Raw genomic sequence first — 19113 nt, 5'->3', positions numbered from 1 at the left:
TTCTGCGTCCCCAGCAAAGTCTATGAGAATTTAGGAGATTCCGTGCGTACGTTGCGTTTTAAAACGCAGCATTTTCCATGCCAATTTTTTTACACAAACGATGCACTCTAAAGAGCAACATGTCACTTCTTTTGTGCGTTTTGGATGCTTTTCCTACTCTGTCTATGGGAGAGCAAGCATCCAGATCGCATGAATTCTGCATTCATTCTGCATTCAAAATGCATACAAAACGCAGCGTTTGGCTGCCTTTTCAAACTCACATGCAGTGACAAAACGCTGCAGAATATTTGTCACAGCAGAACGCAATGTGCACACATACCCTAAGACTGCCCCGCTCAGTTCCAGAGTTATTACCACATGAAGCGACACTAGTCAGAATTGAAAAGTATGATCTGGTCAGAAAGGTGAAAACAGGCTTTGGCTGAAGGGGTTAAAAAAAACCCTATTTTTTAAGTTTTTTGGATCTTACATTTTTATTACAGGGAGAAATTTCACTTAAATTCAAACGAAGAATATGGCTTCATCCCTTTATGTGCAACAAGTCTTAATTTCTGATAAACAAAGTAAATATTTAATAAAACATTCCACATTCTGGATATTAAAATTGCATCACCCGTGTGAGCTCTTTAATGTTTAACACAAGTTGTTTTGAAAGAAAAGCATTTCCCACAATCTCAACATAGATATGGCTTCTTTCCTTTATGACGTTTTTGATGTTTAACCAAGTATGATTTACACACAAAACTTTTCCCACAGTCTGAACATGAATATGACTTTTCCCCTGAGTGAGTTCTCTGATGTCTGACAAGAGTTAATTTAAGTGCAAAACATTTCGAACATTCTAGACATGAAAATGGCTTCTCCCCTGTGTGAATTGTCTGATGTAAATGAAGGCTTGACATCCTATTAAAATCTTTCCCACACTCTGAACATGAAAATGGCTTTTTTCCTGTGTGAATTATCTGATGTTTAACAAGATCTGATTTACTTACAAAACATTTCCCACATTCTTGACAAGAAAATGGCTTCTCCCCTGTGTGAGCTCTCTGATGTGTAACAAGAGTTGATTTATTTGCAAAACATTTCCCACATTCTGTACATGAAAATGGCTTCTCCCCTGTGTGAGTTCTCTGATGGATAATAAATTCAGATTTGTAGTTATACCATTTCCCACATTCTAAACATGCCAATGGTTTTTCTCCATCATGAATTCTCTGATGTATAACAAGTTTTGATTTTTTTGCAAAATGTTTCCCACATTCTGAACATGAAAATGGCTTGTCCCCTGTGTGAGTTCTCTGATGTGTAACAAGAGTTGATTTATCTGCAAAACGTTTCCCACATTCTGGACATGAAAATGGCTTCTCCCTCGTGTGAGTTCTCTGATGTGTAACAAGAGCTGGTTTAGCTGCAAAACATTTCCCACACTCTGAACATGGATATGGCTTCTCACCTGTGTGAGTTCTCTTATGTACAACAAGTCTTGATTGAGAATAAAAAGATTTCCCACATTCTGAACATGAAAATGGCTTCTCCCCTGTGTGAGTTTTTTTATGTCTAACAAGGCTTGATTGATAATTTAAATTTTTCCCACACTCTGAACATGAAAACGTCTTTTTTTCTTTTGAACTTCTAACATACCTTCTGTTACTTTTATTTTCCTTAATAGTCTGTGATGAATCAGAAGATATGTTCTGTTTATTAGGATCAGATGATACATCTTTGCTATGAAGCACTAAGGATGCAGGTGGTATAATGCAATGTTCTTCATTTGTGTCTTCTGGCACACCAGGATCATATGATTGAAAGTATGAAGAAGTCAGAAGTCCCTCTGATTTAATACAGTCACCTGTCAAGAGTAAAACGTTTATTACTTTTTCAATAATACAAACTGAGAAATAGTTTTTTTTTCCAATTATATCAAATTTCCATTAAAATTGCAACTTGTTGCAAAATGATTATTCACCAAGGTACTGGTGAAAACACAGTTCACATTCTAACCATAAACCACAGAGCAAGGACCACTAGATAATGATATAAGGCCACCTGGATCGCCTCTAGCAGATCCCAATTCAGTGTTGGATTCAGCATCTTCCTAGGTTCTTGTCTCACAGTGTCAGTCACCACTATTTTGTGGTAAGACCCTCAGTAGAGAATATTTAATGAGCCTATCAGTCAGTACTATTAAGGGTGTCTGTCCAGCACAATCCCTGACAGCCACATGCATTTTACAGCAGAATTGAGAAGTAATGAGAATTTTTATGAAGAAGCTCTGACTTTGTAGAAAAGGTAAAACTTGAATGGCAAATTAATTTGTAAAGTGGTTTTCTCAAGCTGACAAAAAAAAAGTAAAGGGAGAATGTGATAAATAATTTAAATTTTTTTGCCTATTGAATCCATTCCCATTTCAGGGCTACCAATTTAGTAATCTTCTCCGATCTTAGCCAACTTGGCTGCTGCGATGATAAGCCTGATATTACACATGACCGTTGCATCACATATACTGTGAGGACAGTGATGGGCTGCAGAGCTCACATGTTGTATATCCCACATTATTACTGCAGTCAAGTACAGAAAGGCTGAAGATAATCACAGAATCAGCAGAGGCTGTGACTTGTGAGTAATGCTTTCATATTTTTTCTCTTAATCGCTTACTTCCCCCAGTCTCAGAAGGTGGTGAATCAATGACTAAGGTAAAGGTTCAACTAGTAATAAATCCTGTAAGAGAAAAACACGCAGGCGACACGAAAATCTTATGGTTTGCTGGTTTGAAGTATTGAAACCTCTATTGAGAGGTGGAGATGGGCACACAGCACTTTGACAAAAAGAGGCATAATGGATAATGATTTCAAATGCACAGGGTCTCTTAGGGTTAAATGATAGAAAAGATTGATCAGTGTTCCTTTAATATTTGGTAAATAGTATGCCCATTTTTATTCAGTGAGCAGAAAAAGGAAAAAAAACCTGTCTCATGGTTATTTACATATCTAAATTAATCGCCTCTGATAGAAGACTTGTTTGTTTGTATATTTATTTCAATGGTTGTCAGTATTTGTATCACATTTAAGTCATGTGACGTGCTCGCTTGTGTCAGGTATTGAATTGTATTGAGCCTTGTCAACCTAGAGGTGGACCCATAGAAGCACCGATCGGCACGAAACGGCTGTCGTCCAGCTCAGTGCTCCTGTTTGCACCCTCTCCCCCATTTTCCACAAACACACGATGGCTATTGTTTTTACTCTCCTGGATCAATATAAGAAGTAAACTTTCACGATTGAAGTGTGCCGCTGTTCTTCTGTGTTCCTGGATTTTCACTTTACCCATTCATGGGTTTCACAAGCAGAGCACCTCCAGTCTTATCCAGAAAGTCCTGCGGAGCAGTCAGGATCGCCGTGAGTGAGATCCTTGCCAATCGGGTGGTGCAGCATATATCGTTACTTTCTTACTACACTTCATCTTCCATAGTTCCTCCTGAATCTAGGCAAGTAGACCGAATGAAGCCAGCTAAACATCGCCAGGAGTTCCATCGCAGGAAGGTGCTTCTACTGTGGCAGTTCTGAACATCTAATCTGCTCCTGTTCCAAGAAGTTGGGAAACTCCCAAGCCTAGTGTAAGGTCCCTGGTTTCCATAGAACTTATTATGTGCTCTTGCCCTCGATGGAGTCTGTTCCTGTCTGCCATGCTGACAAGTTCTGTCCTGGGATTTATTCCTTGCCTGACTATTTTGTGCTGCTTGCTCCTCAGTCACTCCTGGCTTGTTTCTAGACTTCCTGCTGCTGCATTTTAGTTATGTACTCTGCCTCATTACTGTTCAGCTGCCTGCAGTCAATGGTGCACTACCCTGATCCTGGTTTTGGTTCCCTCCCTTCAAGACTCCTAGGAGAAGAGGTCTATACTGCTTGACTTCCTTGGTCTGTAAGAACTAGCTTCTCGGTTAGTGATCAGTGTTCTTTATCCAGGACTCTATCTTTACAGGCGATCTGCTGGACTTGTGTGGGATGTTGTTCAGCCCTAGGAAGTACACTGAAATAGTTTGTTCGCGGTGCACACTTCTGCATATAATTTCTGGACTCATGTTTTACTGCTGTGCACACACCTGCATATTACTACTGGACATTCACCACTTTGCTGTACATATTATGCTGGACACTTACCACTTGTTTGCTGTGCGTACTCCTGAATATTATTCTTGACTTTCACATATTTGTTTGCTGTGCACAATATTGCATATACAGTATGATCACATATTAGTACAATTTGCTCTTATATTTAATTTGTAGTTGCCTTCTGTTATTCTCTGTTATTTACACTGTGTTTATTATATGTTAAAGACAGAGTGTTTACCCAACCATTGCCTCAGTTTTGTTATATTCCATGCTATCAGATTCCAGAGTATCTACATAATTGTTACACCTAGGGTCTGATAGAGAAACTAGCCTGGGCAAGAGCAACTCCTCTCCGCCTTGGACTTTGTCAGTGACCGTTTCCTGTGGTAACCTGTGACTCACTGAGTCTTATCTGGATTACAGATCCACAGGAAACCTCATGCAACAGGTGGGGGTGAACCAATATGAGATTCACATTAAACATCTCTAAAGTCCTTTGGTGTTGTCATCCGTTGATGGAAAGGACTGTCTGAGAACGGTCAATTTATTACTGAGTTGGTGGTACTCAGGTGGGAATGTTAAATTTCAAAGAGATGAACGTCTATGTGCTACCATGCCTCTCCCATTCTTTGCTTCTGGGTCTGCCGTGGCACGAGACAATCTTGGATTGGAGGTCCAAACAAGTGCTTCATGGGGTCAGTCTTGTCACGAAAAATGTCTTGTCTCCACTCATCCTGCTCGACCGTTGGCTACTCTGTCAAACCTACTGAGCTTGCACCTGCTAATTGGTCTTATATACATGTCTTCGATAAGAAGGAAGCATAGACTCTACAGGCCCCGTCATACCAGAGATAAATCTTTGGCAGATCTGTGGTTGCAGTGAAATCATGGACATATTGTTCCATTTGTACACAGCCACAAACTTGGCACTGATTGTCCACAATTTCACTGCAACCACAGATCTGCCGCAGATTTATCTTTGTGTGTGACAGGGCCTTACCTCCTCAAGGCCATATGATTGTCCTACAGATCTACTTAACCAGCTGCACTCCTCTTCTCCTCGAGGTCGTATCTACCCTCTGTCCCAGGCAGAGACCCAAACCATGTCCGAGTACATCAAAGAAAATCTAGCTAGTGGAATTATCCAGAAATCTTGCTCCCCAGCTTCAGCTGGGTTCTTTTTTTTTATAAAGAAAAAGGATGTCTCTCTCTGGTCCTATATTGACTTTAGTGGTGTCAATCAAATCACTATCAAGAGTAAATATCAGCTGCCCCTCATACCCGAATTGTTTGATCATATGAGAGGCTCCAGAATCTTGACTAAACTCGATATTCAGGAAACATATAACCTGATTTGCTTATGCCAGGGGGACAAATGGTAGACTGCTTTAAGCAACAGTGACGGTCATTGCGAATATCGTGTAATGCTGTTTGGGCTCAGCAATATCTCTCCGGTCTTCCAAGAATTCGTAAGTGACATTTTCTGTGATCTTATCTACTTGTGTGGTCGTATACCTTGACAACAACCTAGTGTTCTCCCCTGATCTGAGACATGTCTGCCAGGTCCTGCAGAGGCTGAGGAGAACGATCTGTTCGCCAAGTTTGAAAAGCGTGTGTTCTCGCAGACTTCTCTTCCCTTCCTGGGTTACATAATCTCTGATTCCAGGCTGAGGATGCATCCTGAGGTTTCTGCGATTCTAAAGTGGCTCCATCCTGACAGTGTGAAGGCTATCCAACAGTTTCTGGGTTTTGTCAATTATTATCGTCAATTTATACTGTATTTTTCATCCCAAATGGCCACGATTTTTCTGCCTTGATCTGCTTGAGTGGTAATCCAAAAGAGTGCACTCTAAAGGCTGAGATCACCTTTATCTCCCTTACGCAGGCCTTTTCATCACCTACCGCACTGCATAGACCTAAGGCTAATAAACAGTTCTTTTTGGAAGTGGATGTTTCTTCCTCTGGGGCCGGGGCAGTCCTCACGCAGAAATCACCTACCTGGAGAATGGTAACCTGCGATTTATTTTCCAAGGTTTCGCCAGAATACAGCTATTCAATTGGAGACCGAGAGTTGTTGGCGATTAGGATGGCTTTGGAGGAGTGGTGATATCTACACGAAGGGGCAGTCCATCCAGTTGTTAGATTCCCCGACCATAAGAACTGAGCCTACCTGCGGTCTAAACATAGGCTGAATCCATGCCAAGCTAGGTGGTCGCTGTTCTTTGCCCGTTTTGACTTCATCCTCCATTTTTGGTCAGCAGACAAGAACATCAAAGCGGATGCGCATTACAGTTCCTTTTTGTCACCCGACCAAGAGGAGGAGCCTCAACATATCATTGAGCACTCCAGGATACTTACTATGGCACTGGTAAATTTATCTTGTGTTTCTCCAGGAAAGACCTTCGTTGCAGAGGTTGACAGGAAGCTAATTTTACAGTGGAGTCACTTGTCAGAGTTGTCTGACCATAAGAAGATGGTCTTTCTCATCTCACGGCATTATTGGTGGCCATTCCTGCACAAAGACATTGTGGACTTAAGGCCCCGTCACACACAGAGATAAATCTTTGGCAGATCTGTGGTTGCAGTGAAATCATGGACATATTGTTCCATTTGTACACAGCCACAAACCTGGCACTGATTGTCCACAATTTCACTGCAACCACAGATCTGCCGCAGATTTATCTCTGTGTGTGACAGGGCCTTTAGTCTGTACCTGTCTATCTTGTGCTCTGAATAAGACTCCAATGCAGCTTCCATCAGGTCGGTTACTACCACTTCCTGTGCTGTCTGCTCCCTGGCAGCACATTGGGATGGACTTTTTCAAAGACCTTCCGGTGGCCTCCGGTTGCTCGTCATCTGTGTGGTCTTTGATCTTTTTTATAAAATGGCCTACTTTACTCCCTTGTCTGGTCTTCCATCTGCTCCAGTACTCGTTGAGAAGTTCATTCAGCATATTTTCTGCCTCGACAGTCTACCACTCCTCATCGAATCAGACAGAGGCGTTCAGTTTACTTGCTGGTTCTAAACGGCTACCTGCAAGTTCCTGAATGTGTCCTGGGACTTCTCTTCTGTCTACCATTTTCAATTCAACGATTAAGTGGAGCGAGTCCACAAAATCCTTACCAATTTCCTGGGGCACTTTGTCAATTCTCACCCCAGGGACTTGGTCAAGCTTTTGCCTTGCGTGGAATTCTGGTACAACAACTATGTGAGCGTAATATCAGCTAATTGCCCATCCTTTATTGTGTTAGAACATCAGGGCAACATCCCTTTTCCACTGGGCAGCACTTTGGGCATCTCTGTGACCGCCAAATTAGCTAGGTTTCTCCAAAATCTGGGAACAGACCCGAGTCACATTGGTGAAATCGTCCAAAAGGATGAAGAGGCATGCAGATAAGAGATATCTGGACTCACCTATGGCTCTCATCAAGATATATCCTTTCGAGGTTCTTTTTTAACTATAAATTTTTAATAAAGTTTAGTAATAACAGACATATGCGCATTACAAATGCATCCAAATAGTAATTAATCATAATGAGCATACAAAACAAATATAAAAGTTATGATCAGTGAACTGTAACAACTATAACTATAACAATAACAAAGGCAACACACAATTAAGACGTGCAATGACAAGACGGGAAGGGTGGGTTGATGGGAGAGAATGCGGGGATAAAGGTGGTGGAAAAGTTGGAAGATAAATGTAAGTTCAGTAAACCTTAACCCTATAGGTCCTCATCAGCTGCAAAGTAATCCCAGGGCGCCCAAACCACCAAGAAACGGTCAGTTGAGCAATTTAGTAGCGCGGTAAGGTGTTCCATCCTCCTGACATCCAGTATTCTAATCTTGAGGTTCTGGAGGGATGGAGCCCTCGTCTGTCTCCAACAACGTGCAATCAGGCACCGGGCCACTGTAAGGATGTGGAGAAGTAATTTGGAGGCAAATTTGCCCATGCCCTTCACCCACAATCCCAAAAGGTAAACTAGTGGATCTAGATCTACCACTACATACAAGATTTTGTTTATCAGGACTTTAACTTGATCCCAGAAGGGTACTATTTTTGGGCAGGACCAGAAAATGTGTAGCAGGGTCCCCGTACTCCCCCCACACCTCCAACAAGTGGGGATAAAAGGATCCACCTCATGAAGGAAGGCCGGCGTGTTGTACCAAGACATCAAAATTTTGTAAATAGTTGAAGCTTCTGGCCTTGTTACGTATACCAAATTCCTTGTCACAAGTGTGTCACAGCCTGATGTGGGGAGGGGATCAGAAGTTCACAGCATAATATTGATCGCTGATCCTTTTTTGTGCCTGCTCGTCGTTTACCCTGAGTTGGAGTGTATTTAATGTCATCCGATACTGAAGGGGTGAAGGTGCATTTCCATCCTGCAGGGATTTAAAAGGTAGTTGTAATCTCAGCTGTGGCCACTCCCTTCTGATATAAATATCCGCTCCTCACTCCTCCCTATGCCGGCTATAGCTCATTCCTATGCTGTCCATGTTAAAGGAGCTTGGCTCTGCAGAGATGTGGAGTTGTTACTGTTGCAGCTGCGAAGTTCCTGCGGAAGAAACCTTGGAGAGCTTTTTGTTGTCTTTCCCCACTTGTTTGCCTTACCTACCCAAGGTTGTCTTATTGCAGTGGCGAGACTAGCGTCTCAATGATCTTGACTAGTCAGGGCGAATTCTGTGGAGCTGTTGCAGGGAAGAGTGGGCAAAGATCGCTAAATGTAGATATACTGTGAGATAAGCCGTGACACAAAAAGACTCGATGTTGTCATACATAAAAGGTTATTTCAACACCGTATTAGTTCATGCCTTTGCAGATTTATGCAACCACATTATTTTAGCTCTATTTTATATTTTTCCATTCAAACAGATTTCATTTTGTTTCTCCAAGTATTTGTAGATATTATGGGCCACATTACAGGTGGAAAAAGGTCTGAAATTATTCGTCTTGGTAGGATTTCTTACATGATAAAAACCTGGCATTTTATCAGGGGTGTGTAGACTTTTTACATCCACTTTATATAAATCTATTTTTATGAAATATGTGTTCATTTTGCGATAGTTTGTACCTTTTCCATGTTCATTCCGTATCAGGATATGGAAACTCAAAACGCATCATTCTATATGTGACGTATTCACTCCATTATACACTGCACATTCCCCGTGTCTAGGATGTACAGGAAACCTCTTACACCTTATTTTTAGGATAATAAGTTTTGTTCCTTCTTAGTCCCACATTGTAGCAGCTGCTGAATGAGAAGAATCTGTGACTTCTCTGCATTTAGTGGTCACTACTCACCTGGGCGGTTATCTGTAGGAATCTCCTCTTTACTCCGCTCATCACCCCTCACATATGTCTCTGTAGTATTAATATGGGGCAGATCTTCCCCCTGAAACAAATATTGTAAAAGTCACAGACAGATGGAGAAGTCCCATCTATGATCAGTGCTAATCCTGCCATCTCCACCGCTCTCATTACACAAGTATAACACATATAATACTGGAGGATAAAACAAGACTGAGCACAAGACCTTCACAGCCGTCTACACATCATAGGGAGATTTCATGGCCCCTTCTCTCCATCTACCTGATGATCCTGAGGAACATCGGGGTCTTCTTGTTTACAGTCCTGTGGGAGAAGAGGACGGGGACATCTCTCTGGTGTTGTCCTCTTACTGGATAGACCTGGAGGAGACACATACAGGGACTGAATTCATTCCTTACATACAGATAATTATAGGCCGTGTGTATTTAGTCCTGTCTATTACCTGGTGATGTGAGAGGCTGGGGACCCTCCATCATGACGTCCTTGTACAGATCTTTGTGTCCTTCTAAATACTCCCACTCCTCCATGGAGAAATAGACGGTGACGTCCTGACACCTTATAGGAACCTGACACATACAATGATAGCGTCACCCCCGATCCCTTCATAGCGTTACTGTATAATGTCCCAGCATTCCCAGCAGTGTCACCTCTCCAGTCAGCAGCTCAATCATCTTGTAGGTGAGTTCTAGGATCTTCTGGTCATTGATGTCCTCATGTATCGGGGGGTGAGGTGGAGGCCCCGTGATTGGGCTCAGGGGTCTTGCCCATCCCTCAGACACAGGGGCCTGACAGCGCTCACTAGAGGTCTTCTTCACTACTGTGTAATCCTGGTTATGGAGAGACACAGTAAGAAATCTCACTCCAGACATTTCCAGAGTCCTCACCTCTCCAGTTCTGTCCATCTGTTATTCCCATAGATAAGAATGGTGTAATGTGACGTCATCAGAATCTCTCACCTCTCCAGTAAGCCGGAAGAGGATCTCTAGGGTGAGGTGTAATATCCTCTCCGCCATCTTGTCCCTGTCCATATCCATCCTTCACGGGGCAATCAGGAGAATTCTCTTCTATAGAGCGATTGTTCTCCCCCAGCATCTAATGTGTATGGAGCCTGAGCCCAGTAATGGGGAATCTCCACACACCTCCTCCTGCAGAGCCGCACACTAGATATATGGCTGCTCTGTGCTTCCAGGACCTGTGATGATGTCACATGGAGGGGAGGAGTCAGGGGTCACATGATCAGCTCCTCAGTGTATGCAGGGCTCTGCTGTGCTGGGTGTCATGGTGCTGGATGAGGGGAAGGTTATGTGTGGGGTAGTGATGGGAAATCTAGTTCATTTGGTTGAGTATTTCTCTGGAATCTTCTGCTGAGAAGAGATTGATCAGTTCTAGTTGTTTGCACAGAAGTTGTGGCTCCTAGGATGAGTTATAGTTTTGTTAAAATGATCAGAAATAGTTAATACATCTGATCATTATATAACAGACTCTTGGTAAAGGGGTTCTCTGGAGATAAACATTCAAAACTTATTTATTCAAGTTAGTAATTTCCTTTTTTCTCTTCTCAGCTGCTGTATGCCCACAGAATGTCATGTTGGAAGCAGCTCTGTGTCAGACTGGGCAGATGACATGGCTTCCGGCATACAGCAGCTGATAAGTTACTTTTTTTTTTTTAAATGTATAACTTTCATCATTCTCCAGTTGATTTGAAAACCTTTTCTTTCAGCCTATCGGCCCCCTCTGACCAGATATCGGTGGCCTATTGGGCGTAGGCCATTAATATTCAGATTTCACATACCCCTTTTAAAGGGGTCAGCCTGGATTTAAAAATGTTATGAATATTGGTGTGGGTAAACAAATAAACTGAACTTGCTGACCCCGGTCCCCCATAGCTCCTCTAGTTGCATCCAGGACAACCTGTCTCAGAAAGACCTGCCTACTCAGCAAAACAATGGCCACTGAGTCTAACCTTTTGGCAAGGCCCTGCTTTGATGTGTTGTCCCAGATAAAGCTAGATGTTAGGGACAGCAAGTTGCTAGATTGAGGGCTGCAGGGACCATGGTAAGTGCAATAGATTTTTTGCTTTTACCCCCCCACCCCCCACCTACATACATAGATTACATTTTTTAATCTCAAACACCCCTGTAACTTTACTCGGCACCTGCAAATACCTGTTTTCATACCCTCTACACAATATTACCCTGTTTAACTATATTTATGTCTGAGTGGTGAGCTCTGAGATCCTAAATGTTATCATTTGATCTCAGAGCACATCAATCTGCCCACAGGTACAGTATACACGTATAGATTTATCTATCTGTCTAAGACAGTGTGATACCAATGTGATATGACTGAAGAATTAATGTGATTAGATAGGAATCCTAATCAAAAGATAGTGATAACAGGTATTATTTGATCCATCCAAAATTCAGTATCAGAGAGATGTCCACTGGCTGACCCTATTTCACTATGACCAAGCGTACGTGTTAGTAGATCATGAGCAAATCACTTATGAGGAAGGAACGCTTACAGTTCAACTACAGGAAACTTGTGGTTAGCTAAAAACATGTGTAAGGAAACTGGCATGTAAAATTCACGGCTCATTGCAATATCTCCAGGAAACTGTGGTCGGCCAGTGGTCTACCTAAAAAAATGTGCAGGAAGCTACTGGTGCCCACAGCCGCATGTGGTCAGGTTACATGACCAGGACTCAGCAATCACATGCTGGTCACAATTGCAATATTGCATTTGCACACGACTACAAATTTTGTATAAAAATACAGGATTTGATTAGTGAGATTAGGGACATTTCCAGGACACTCAAGTGGACGCACTGTTCCTGTGATGTAGAGGCCGGGTTGTATTCCTTCTCACTAATCGAGTCCCTCCGATAAAGAAGGAAGTGCTACAACATACGGTAAAGTTGATGCATGTTTCTGTTATTGTATAAGATTCTATGACTAGAAAGTAGTTCTAATGCCTATGTACCATTGATTATTCATGTGCTATTAAAATAAATAGTATCTTGCTATAAAGAATCTTAGTATTCGTGCCTGATTAGGATATCAGTAAGCGCTCCGTAAGTACGGGCTTTCAGCCCCCTTTTCTTAGGAGAATTTAGCAAGACAGACAGAAACTGTCTAGTTTTGCCCACAGCAACCAATCACAGCTCAGCCGGAGTCTGTTAAGATTTGAAAGCTGATCTGTGATTTGTTGCTATGGGGCAAAGAAAATCTTCCTATAAGGCTAGGTTCACATTTCCGTTGTTTTGCATCAGTCACATGCGTTGCTTGACGCTTGTGACTGATGCGTTGTACAACGGATGACAAGAATAGAATTCATTGTTGGATTCCGTTGTAAAATGTGAGAGAGAAATTGCGATCAGCTGATCATTCAAAATAGCCAGCCGCCGGCTTTTGAGAGCAAACAGATCATCTCCCGGTGGCCGGCTAATGAGAGTGATCAGCTGATCGCTCACATTAGCTGGCCACCGGGCGATCAGCTGATCACTCTCAAAAGCCGGCGTCCTGGCGATCAGCTGATCGTTCGGCTGCCGATGAGCAGGGCATCAGTTGCAATCCGCCGCTCATGCAAGTCTATGGAAAACAAAGGAATCCGCCAAATAGATTCCGTTGTTTACCAGAGCCGCGGATTGTGACTGTTATAAATTGATGGAAGTGTGAACCTAGCCTAAGACAGCCTGATAATTCTCCACCCTATCCTATGAGGAGCTGATAGGAAATGCATCATGTGACCTGTGCACTAAATGAACTATATGAACTGCTGAACTAAATGTTCTATTGAGAATGAATCAGAGCAGCCTAGTTCAGTCTGATGCATCTCACTGAGCCCAGCAGTGGTAGTGTAGAGTACTGACTCATAATGAATGTGTATGAGGGAGCCCAGCACCGCCCCCTGTGGTAGTGTAGAGTACTGACTCATAATGAATGTGTATGAGGGAGTGAGAAGCAGCTCAGCATCCACCATTTTGAGAACAGAACAGGAGCCAGTGGTAAAGATTTTGGCAAGACTGATCTTCTAGGCTACAGGAGGCTGCTCCTCTACAGGAGGCTGATCCTCTACAGGAGGCTGATCTTATCACAAAGACGGGTGAGGGGCATGCACCACACACACAAACATTCTCTTTCTCTCATACACACATATGAGCTGTGTCTGTCTACTGTGCAATTTCATTTTTTAGTAATATTATTATTACTATTATATTTGTATTTGATGTGTGGTCTAGTGTTTTACTACCTTCAAGTGTGAGAGCAGAAGCCTCCTGGAGCTGTAGAGGGATCACTCTCTGTCTCCTCACATTGCTGTTTAGTTCATAATGAACTAATCTCTGTCAGGATGGTGACTACATGAACTAGTTCACTCTGAAGATTAGTTCATTTTGAAGTACTCACTCACGAACTACCCATCACTACTTTTTAGCCCTTCAACCCATTGACTACATTAACAAAAACGTATGGCACCAAAATGTACAAAACGCATGTGTTTTTTGGTGCATTTTTCTGTCAGAAGGTGCAGATTTCATGGAGAACATTTCTGCACCCATTCTGCAACATGCAAACAGAGCGCAGCCAACAGAGTCGCCACAATCTACAATATTGCATTGTAACTGATTTTTTGAGGACCTCATTTTAGCAACTCCATTCTAGATGGTTCACTAGTGAGCCGGCTAAATTGGAGTGGATTTTTTGAGGACCTCATCGTAGACTCCACTCTGGACAGGTCGGTGCTGAGGTGACTAGAATGGACTTCTTTTGAAGATTGGGTGAAGCCTAAGGAGGAGAAGTGTATCAGAGTGCAGCAGAGTCATAATAATTTACAATATTGGATCATAGTTGATTTTGTGAGGACCTCATTTTAGCAACTCCATTCTAGGTGTTTCACTGATGAGCTGGCTAGATTGGAGTGGATTTTTTGAGGACCTCATCGTGGCCTCCACTATGGACAGGTCAGTGCTGCGGTGACTAGAATGGATGTTTTTGAGAAGATTGTTCAGAGCCTCACAGGGAGGAGCGTAACAGAGTGCAGCGGAGTCATCACAATCTACAACATTGGATTGTAGTTGCTTTTTGAGGACCTCATTTTAGCAACTCCATTCTAGATGATTCACTAGTGAGCTGTCTAGATTGGAGTGGAGGCAGGCCACTTGACCGTGAGTCACTGGGGCCCGATGCCAGCGCATCGGCCACCCTCCCGCGGGCCCCCTGCCGAGGATCACACTTTCATTTATATTGGCATCACAGATGCCAATACAATTAAAAAGAATGATGACAGAAGGAGCAGAACACTCCCTTTCTCATCATTCTCCCACTGTGTGTCTGTGACACTTCTGTATCTGTACAGAAGAGTGTGGTGACGTCACTACTGCGCGCCACTGTGCTAAAATGTCAGAGTGGCAGAACAGTGGACACACGCTTAGGAGACTCGGGCAGTGAGGGAATGAGGAGAAGTGAGTATATTTGTGAATTTAATCAGGATGGCCAGAAGACTATGGGGAAGCATACTACTACTGTATATGGGGGGTTGCAAAATAGTATATGGGGGCTGCATATAACTATATGTTGGGCGCACAATATTATATTGGGGCACACAATATGGTGGTGCACTATACGGGAGATGCATACTAATATATGGCGGAATATAAGGGGTGCATACTATTATATGGAGGAATTTTTAAATTTTTTTTATTTTTAAATAATTAATTTGCATTTTATTGCAGGAAATAAGTATTTGATACAATAGAAAAACAGTACTTAATATTTGGTACAGAAACCTTTGTTTGAAATTATGGAGGTCCGACGTTTCCTGTAGTTCTTGACCAGGTTTGCACACACTGCAGCAGGGATGGGTTTTTTTTTGTTTTGTTTTTTTAAGCAATGCAATTTTTATTCAAGAAAGTTTTAAGTTTACAACCATAAAGCAAAAGTAATATTCCCATCTCACCATTACATTGCTGATCATGTAATCAATTTTTCAATAACATGAACCAACTAAACAATAGGAGTAGAAGACATGTAAAGAAAGGAAAATAGAAAGAAAAGAGAAAAAGAAGAGCAGCATTCCTGTGACCTACGAAAACCTATGCCCTGCGGACTTATAAATCGATATCAGATTCAGCGGATTGTCAAGCCAGGGACCCCAAATCTGAAGATATGAGTGGATCGAGTTGTTTGTGTATGCAAACATTTTTTCAAAAGAGCAAGTAGAATTTATGTCTGCTTTTATGTCATCTAATGTTGGTAATGTTGAGGTCTTCCAGTGTCTCGTTATAGCTAGTTTGAGCGCTGTGACAAAATGTGCTATTAATGCTCTCTTTTTAGGTAGGTTTGCTTGATTATTTAACAGCTATAACCCTAATGCCGGTGAGGGGTGTATCTCCTTTCCCATAACTGAGGACAAAAGATTAAACATCGATGTCCATATTGGATGTATCTTTGGACAATCCCAAAATATATGCAGTAGTGAGCCCCTACCTCCACAGTCCCTCCAACAATGATCTGAGACCTTGGGGAAGAATGTATTAAATTTTTATGGAGTATAATACCACCTTAGTGTTGTCTTCATATAGGCCTCTATGTGTGAACTGCAACGTAAAGTTTTATTAGCCAACGCTAAAGCACATTTCCAGTCTTCCTCTGAGAACTTTATTCCCAGGTCCTCCTCCAACGAAATAAATGGAGCCGATTTCACAAACACCTCCCTACCATTCATAAAAAAATAGATCGGTTTCAAACCTTTCATTGAGTTGCTTTGGTTGGCTAGAATTTGGGAAAAACCTGTGTTAACTCTCACCCGTAAAAGTGGGAAGGGAATTGCAAATAGTGTCTGATATGGAGGTATTTGTAAAACGCGTTATTAGGAATTGAGTATTTCTTATGTAAAGCTTCAAAGGAGTGAATCCCCGAGTCCGCCAGCTAAAGCGATGTGTCTGTGAGGCCTTTGCTTATCCAGATCCCCACATCCATATCCTGAATTAAATACTCCAAAGTCTCTAGTGGGGCTATTTTGTACAACAGGGTGCTAGGATGGTTTCCCTCTTTATGCATGGACATCCACAACGCTGCAGAGTTTACTGTAGAGATCAAAGGGGAAATTTGTTGGTCAATGGATAATAGGGATGCCAAAAGAAAGGCTTTCAGATTTCCCGACCTAAGATAAGCTGCTTCTAGCTGAACCCACCCAGATGTTCCTTCATCGCACCACCATTTCCTAATTTGATCTAATTGAGTCGCACAGAAATAGTCCCTCAAATCTGGAAGACCCAATCCCCCTAATTTCTTTGTTTTTTTAAGTAACAAATTGGATAGCCAAGGTGTTTTCCTCTTCCAAATGAACTTATTAATTGTTCAGTGAGTTTTCTGAAAGAAGGATTTTAGTATCTTTATTGGCAAGGTTTGGAATAAGTACAGAAACTTTGGTAGAGTAAACATTTGAAAGGTGGCCACCCTTCCCACCAACGAGATTTCCTGTTTCGAAAAATCTGCTAACTCCCTCTCCACTCTTGCTACTAATGGAATGTAGTTCGCTTGATATAGGGAATCTATTCTTGCTGTGAGGCGAATAACAAAGTATGATATGTAGTCCTCCCTCCAGTCAAAAGGGAATTGTTGCTTTAGACTAGTCAGCTGCTGATTAGGCACGTTTATAGGGAGTATTTGAGATTGGTCTGTATTTGTCTTGTGTAGCGAAAGTGACCCATAATACTCAATCACCTTCATTACCTCCATCAGAGAAGTCACTGGGTTTTCCAAAGACAGAATGATATCATCTGCATAGAGCGAGATACAATGAGATGTCCCCTTTACCAAAATTTACTCTATAATAGGATTCTGTCTTATTGCTTGTGCTAAGGGTTCGATGGACAATATGAAAATCAGGGGGGATAAAGGGCAACCTTGTCTTGTGCCATTTGTGATCAAAAACTCCTCCGAGAGGGCACCATTATCATTAACCCTCGAGGAGGGGGCACAATATAATGCCCGAATTGCGTCAACTATTGGGCCTTTAAAACCCATCCTCCCCCAAAACTTCAAAAACAAAGGACCACCTAACTCTATCAAACACCTTTTCGGCATCTAACGCTACCAACAGTGTTGGGCGTTTTCTTGTATTCGCTATTTCAATTAAATGTATTATTCTCCTTGTGTTTTCCGCCATCTGTCTGCCCTGGATGAATCCAGACTGGTCTGATGAGACAACCAAGGGTATAATGTCTGCGAGGCGTGTCGCTAAGCATTTTACATTAATCTTAAGGTCCGAATTTAGCAAAGAGATTGGTCTAAAATTTTGCGGGACAGCTGGAGATTTACCTTCCTTTGGGAGCGTTATAATGGTAGCTGCCAACATTTCTTTCGAAAATGAACCCGACTTCATGGCTAATTGGAATGTTTCCTTCAAATGTGGGACTAGCAAATCAGCAAATCCAAAAAAGTTTTATAATAAAAATGTGTTAATCCATCTGGACCTGGAGCTTTATTAACTGAGATGGACTTAATTGCTGTTACTATTTCTGCACTAGTTAACGGTACATTGAGAGGGGAGATTTAAAGTTTTTGGAACCTTCGGTTCCCAGCACAGACCTGGGACGCATGCGTGTTTCGTTTTTTTCCCACGCTTCTGCCCGATAGTAAACTGCGGTCTTGAATCTTGATTCCTGTAGAATCCCTCCTGGGTTTTTTCCTTGTCTGCTCGTTTCCACGATATCACCTGCACTTTGTGCTGATATAGTAAATCACAACCCCCCCTTTTTCTTTTTTTTGATCAAAACCGTGCACTCCCGGGTGGCGACACACACTATTACAGTGTTTCCCCCTCGATATTTAATTCAATACACACCTATTAGTATATTCCTTTGCGCCCTCACTACCCCGGGTTTGATCCCGGTGTATTCCACATTCAGTATTTGCATTATCAATTGTGAATCAACGGATATTCGTACGTTGATGTATACTTTTTTAATGCACAATTTGTGTGCTTTATTCCTGTGTTTTTTTGTTTTTTTGGTTTTATCATTGGTCTTTTTTTCTATGAGAGATGTCTATGTTTACGATCTTTTTACTGTTCTAATGTTATGTTTTTTGTATATATCCACAAAATCTGTTTAACACGTCATAACTGACAACGTGGCATCTTGTTCCCGCCTGTTTTTTTCTTTAGAGGGATGGCCTTATGACGTCACTATGACTATTTATTGTATGTCTGATCTTTTGTGAGACAGATTTGATGTTATTTGTATACTGACGGTCCTGAGGAAGGGAGCAGGTGCTCCTGAAACGCGTAGACCTGGATGAAAATAAAGTGACATTGGTCTGACTATCTGAGCAAGTGATCCTTTGGCGCGGCATCAAACACCCCTCTCTATTGTCCTCTGTTCATTGCCGTGCTAGGAAGAGGAGGAGCCGCCGAATTCTGCTGCAAATTATACAGGGTTGAGTAATATTTCCCAAACTCATTAGCTATATCTTTTGGGTCGTAGAATTTTTTACCTGGCTGACTCCTGTCAAGTATGTGAGAAATTTTCGAACGTCGGTTAAGCGTCTTCAGCCTTCTAGCCAGCAGCTTCCCTGCCTTGTTGTTCTGCCAGTAATACAGCGCTTTAACCCTTTCATATTGGTCCAAGAGACAGTCTTTCAGTTGAATTCTAAGGTGCCTATGTGCTGCCAT

The 19113-nt window shown here is 42.1% G+C and overlaps 1 protein-coding gene across 1 annotated transcript; it reads right to left on the bottom strand.

Annotated features, from left to right (window-relative positions):
- Window positions 1-526: 526 nt before the first annotated feature.
- On the bottom strand, window positions 527-19113 carry LOC142313013 (uncharacterized). Its single transcript, XM_075352001.1, has 4 exons — window positions 18936-19113; window positions 9700-9797; window positions 9412-9502; window positions 527-1849 (listed from the first exon to the last, which is right to left on the bottom strand). The coding sequence occupies exons 1-4, from the start codon at window positions 19111-19113 to the stop codon at window positions 675-677; spliced, it is 1542 nt and encodes a 513-aa protein (XP_075208116.1). The 3' UTR covers window positions 527-674.

Source organism: Anomaloglossus baeobatrachus, chromosome 5, assembly GCF_048569485.1.
Source record: "Anomaloglossus baeobatrachus isolate aAnoBae1 chromosome 5, aAnoBae1.hap1, whole genome shotgun sequence".
NCBI classification, from domain to species: Eukaryota; Metazoa; Chordata; class Amphibia; order Anura; family Aromobatidae; genus Anomaloglossus; species Anomaloglossus baeobatrachus.
This window is presented reverse-complemented; position numbering and strand designations above follow the sequence as displayed.